The 4672-nt window shown below is 52.4% G+C and overlaps 1 protein-coding gene across 2 annotated transcripts; it reads right to left on the bottom strand.

The window, feature by feature from the left end:
* On the bottom strand, nucleotides 1–4672 carry Bckdk (branched chain ketoacid dehydrogenase kinase). Of its 2 annotated transcripts, none has more exons than NM_019244.2 (11): nucleotides 4592–4672; nucleotides 3641–4010; nucleotides 3465–3533; nucleotides 3278–3388; nucleotides 2991–3038; nucleotides 2795–2914; nucleotides 2616–2714; nucleotides 2396–2469; nucleotides 1084–1302; nucleotides 535–693; nucleotides 1–451 (listed from the first exon to the last, which is right to left on the bottom strand). In NM_019244.2, exons 2-11 carry the CDS (start codon nucleotides 3833–3835, stop codon nucleotides 307–309), a joined length of 1239 nt encoding a protein of 412 aa, NP_062117.2. In that variant the 5' UTR covers nucleotides 3836–4010; nucleotides 4592–4672; the 3' UTR covers nucleotides 1–306. The 2 variants fall into 2 exon arrangements, with proteins under 2 accessions (NP_062117.2, XP_063143730.1); XM_063287660.1 differs by having other exon boundaries at nucleotides 4530–4595.

Raw genomic sequence — 4672 nt, 5'->3', positions numbered from 1 at the left:
TTTGAGGCCCAAGAGGGCATTCAAAATGCAAACTTTAATAACAGCAGGTCAAATAAGTACTCCTCAAGAGTAAGCACAGCACAGCTGGTATTGGAGGCCTCAGAGGCTCCTGCTTCCTCCCCTCCGAGACCAGGAGGCAGAAAGCAATGAGCCCTGTTGAGGAGGAGTGGTGCCCAGCTCCATCTAAGTCCACCTGTCTGAGGCCCTAAGCTCCACGAAGCAGCAGTGTATGGAGCACAGCGGCCCCCTGCCAGGCCCAGTAGGTCCTACGAGGAGTGTGGCAGGCTAGCTGGCCAAAATCCACCATCAGATTCTGAAGCTTTCCTCCCGGCCATCAATGTGGCGGAGCCGTAGGTAGACATCTGTGCCAATGCCCTGCAGGGACTGCAGCTGCAGGGAGCCACCGAGATACTCCGCATAGGCCCTGGACGTGGGCAACCCGAAGCCAAAGCTGGGAGCAGTGGACAGGATAGGGCGTCAGGCTTGAGTGTCCTGGTCTACCCCTCCCCCCATATTGGGCAGGTGGGATCTTACCCATGCATAGGTCCTGATTGGCCACCACTGTGCATATCCAGGTGGCCGAAGAGGGGGCTGATTCGGGGGTCCTGGGTGCTGGCCTCAGCTGTGGTGAAGTGGTAGTCCATGACCCGATCCAGGTCCTTATGAGCGATTCCTCCACCCCGGTCTGAGATCCTGGCAGGATGTTGAGAACACAGACTTGGTCAGGTCTAATAGGTCTCACCAGCCCCCTAAGCAGACAGTGCTGAGTCTGCTCCAATTCTATCTAAAGGTGGCTTTATTTATCATCTTCTACACTCAGCCTCTGCCGGGCCACAGACTGCTCCTATTCCCATACAACTTGACATTTACTTTTACTCTCAGCAAACACCACCTCCCAACTGCAGGTCCCTCAGCTGGCCCCAAACCCATAATGCACAGCTCCTGGCAATCTTAGAGTCAAATATCCTTTCTGACCAGATCCAAGTCCCAGGTCAGGGCAGGTTCTGGCTCGAGGTCCTACAGCAAGTTAGAAATAGTGCCCAGAGTCTTCATCCAAGCCAGCCCTGTTCTGTTTGAGCAAACCTGATGATGAGATCCACATCGTTATTGGCGATGGTGATGACCACATCAGGAACATTGTAGGGCGTGTCTAGGTGACTCTCCATTGTGGCTCTCATGGCGTTCTTGAGCAGCTCAGGCAGGATATAGTCCAGCGGCATAGGAATGAAGGGGAAACGGGCAGCCACGTGCCCATTGATGCGGACTCTAGGGGCATTGCCATACTTGTGCTCGCACAGGCGTCTGTGGATAGAAGGGCTTGGTAGGTGTTCCTAGAGTTACAGTTCTCAACTTGAGACAACTCCTCTTCCCAGGGAGCACTGGGCAACACGTGGATATACTTTTGCTCTTCGCACTGGAGAGCATTTCTGGTGTCAAATGAATAGAAGCCAGGGGTTGTACTAAACAGCCTAAAATACAAAAAAGCCCTCCACTAGTTTAAGATGTCAATAGTGGAGGGCTGGATCAGTGTTTAAAAACACAGACTGAAAAAAAAAAAAAAAAAAACCCACAGACTGCTCTCCCAGAGGTCCTGAGTTCAGTTCCCAATATCCACATAGTGGCTCACAACCATCTGTAATGGGATGACACATCCTGGTGTGTCTGAAGACAGCAACAGTGTACTCACATATATAAAATAATTCTTTAGAAAAAAATGTCCCTAGTGGGGCTGGAGAGAAGGTTCATGGTTGTTAAGAGTACTTGTTCTTGTAAGGGACTCAAATTCAGACCTCAGCTTCCATGCTGGGCAGCTCACAACTGCCTCTAACTCCAGTTCTAGGGGCACTTCTGTGGCACCAAGCGCAAACATGTACACATACACACATGCAGACAAACTCTCGTGTGCACAGAAAACAAGTAAATCTGTAATCCCAGCACTAAGAAGACTAAGGAGACTTCCAAGTCCCAGAACAGCCTTGCCTATAGAGTTAAATCTTGCCTTAAGGGGTTGGGGATTTAGCTCAGTGGTAGAGCGCTTGCCTAGGCCCTGGGTTTGGTCCTCAGCTCCGGAAAAAAAAAAAAAAAAAAGAAAAAAGAAAACACAGCAAAACTGGCTGGAGAGATGGCTCAGCAGTGAGGAGCACTTGCTCTTGTAGAGGACCTGGGTTTGTTTCCCAGCACCCACATGGTGATTGTTGACACCCTCTTCTTTCCTCAATGCCTCTGCACACACAGCACACAGACACACATGCAGGCAAAATACCCACACACATAAAAATAATTTAATTTTAAAAGAAAATCAAAACAAAGACGAAACCTTGCCCCAGACCATGCAAGGACTCAGACAGAAGCCTTCACTGCCCGAGCCATCTACCCCCCACCATTCTAGTCTCACCTGGCAAAATCCACCCACTTCTCAATAATCTTCTTGGGTGACAGACGAGTGCAGATGATGCCAACAAAATCAGGCTGGCAGGAAAGAGAAGGTCAGAACTAGCAACACTTCCACCCAACTTCAGCTGCCAAACCCTAGTCCCAGAGCCCAGCCCCAGCCCCAAGGGGGCCCGTGACTCAGGCGCCTTTCCCCATTTAACATTCTCGGGTCTCAGCTCCACCTTGTCTTCATGTAGCGCCAAGTGGTGAGTAGCCAGCATTCGGATCCCAAGTCTGGACGTTAGTGTTTTATCCAGGAAGTAGCGGACCAGCTTTTCATCCTATAAAGGGTGAGCCTCAGAAACCTGTGCCCCTTCCCAACCCTCCTCCTCCGCCAGGCCCATTCTCTGTTGCCTCTGACCTCTATGTGTTTCCGGCTCTCACGCAGACCCTCAGCTAACAGGGTTACCACATCCTTGTGGTCATCTAGCAGCTGTCGCACCAGCTGGCAATACTGGGCTTCGTCTGCCTGGTCCTTGATCTGCAGGTCACAGAGTTATGAGCACAGGCGGTCCAACCCTGACCTTGGCCCCTTACCTTACTCAGCCCGGCCTCACCGGAGGGAAGTCTGTCAACTTCTGGAAGGCCCGGATGTATAGCTCGTGCTGTATGGAGTAAAGTATGGGAATTCACAGGGCTGCCACAAACACTTCATTAGAAAACAGTACCCATAGAAACAATAACCAACTCAATTAATAAGGTCCCAGCCCGTACTGGCCTCTGATGTTCTGAGGCTTAGTGCCATCCAGACCTCACACCTTTCAGCAGACCTGGGCTCCCTCCCCCATTTGCCTCATGTACAGTGTACAGTGTACACACTGACTGAAGGTCCCCTCGGCCTTACCACATGCAGTATGGTAGGGTTGCAACCAATGATGAAAGGAAGACTACGGAAGCCCTTGATGCGGTGAGCGATCCTCACCGGTAACTCTTGCTGCAAGTAGCGACCACTTTTCTGTAAGAAAAAAGAGGGAAGGACCTAAGCAGCTGGCTAGAATCCATGGAGCAGAGAAGGAAAGAGAGAGCCTTACCAGAAGGTGGCTGCCATCCTGTGAGCGACCAGAATAGAGCATCATGGTGGGAGTGAGGCGGACTGAGGGCTAAAAGGGAAGATGCACTTTGTGGACCAGATATTCAAGACCCGGCCACACCACATTAGCTCAGCCCTTTCCCATAAGACTTCTTACAAGTCGCCCAAACAGCATACCTTCTCTGCTACCACGTCAATAGCTGACTGGTTGTAAAAGGAGGTAACAGTCTTGGAGCGTTCCCTGGCCAGCTCTACATGGTGTGTATCGGTGGCTGATGTTGAGCGAACCCGGAGTGACAGTGAGGACCCCAAGAGGGGCCAAAGTGAAGACCCGCTCCGAGGGCCGCTGCCCAGCACTGAAGTCAGTATCATTGTCCCGCTTCTTTGTTGAACTAGGGTGATACTATGGGACTAAGGGCTCGACAGGCAACGGTGACCCCAAAGCAGGAGTAGAGAGAGAGTGAGTGGACAGGGTTTTCTCCGGATTTCAGGGATGTGGCTCCCTCGAGGATGCTGACATGCTCGGCGCCGCCACAGCAGCTTCCATCTATTGGAGTAGTGGAAGGAGATTTTAAGGATCCAAATCCAAATGGCTTGCACTATTTCTCCAAGTGTACACCAATAGACCTTGTCCAGCCCTTACAAACACCATCTCCCGAGATACAATCAGGCCGAGGCTGGACAACACACTCCAGGTGTTCTACTCTTCTATGTAGAACAACCTAAAGGCTTGTGTGCACACTCGAGGAAACGGGTGGAGTAATCTCCAGTTCATTCTACCCATAAAACCTCTCCCCAGCCTCCTCAGGTTCTGAACACCCCTTTTCAGGGGCTGGATCTGACTCCTAATTGGCGTTAGGGGACCTGAGCCTTTGAAGACTGGCCTGCGTCCCCGCTACAAGAATAGCGAACGGGAGAACTGGGTTCGTGCAGCGAACTGCGGTCCCAGAGTTCCCCACCGGAGCTCCCCCTCTGCTGGGTCACTTAGTCTGGCCAGGGTCCCCCCCATATGGTAGGTGCCAGCCCCGGCCCATGCGCACTGCCATCAGAGGTGGAGGCTGAAGACCTGTGCTGTCGAGTGTCCACCGGAGGGGGTCTGTGTGAGTTACTACGAGTTAGTCCACTTACCGCGAGGCCAGACGCTGGGCCGGGGTCCGAGCGGAACCGCGGGAGCAGTCGACCCGCCCGGCTGGCCGAGCCCGCCTTCGC

The sequence above is a fragment of the Rattus norvegicus genome, chromosome 1 (assembly GCF_036323735.1).
Source record: "Rattus norvegicus strain BN/NHsdMcwi chromosome 1, GRCr8, whole genome shotgun sequence".
Classification (NCBI taxonomy): Eukaryota; Metazoa; Chordata; class Mammalia; order Rodentia; family Muridae; genus Rattus; species Rattus norvegicus.
The sequence above is the reverse complement of the archived record's forward strand: the minus strand, read 5'-3'. Positions and strand labels throughout refer to the sequence as shown.

Bases quoted from the DNA above. Each gene is read 5' to 3' on its own strand.
- Bckdk (NM_019244.2), bottom strand. From the start codon at position 3,835: ATGATACTGACTTCAGTGCTGGGCAGCGGCCCTCGGAGCGGGTCTTCA. The intron at 2,715-2,794 runs GTCAGAGGCAAC...CACCCTTTATAG, and splicing joins AGAGCCGGAAACACATAGAG to GATGAAAAGCTGGTCCGCTA. The intron at 2,470-2,615 runs GTGGAGCTGAGA...CTTTCCTGCCAG, and splicing joins TGGCGCTACATGAAGACAAG to CCTGATTTTGTTGGCATCAT.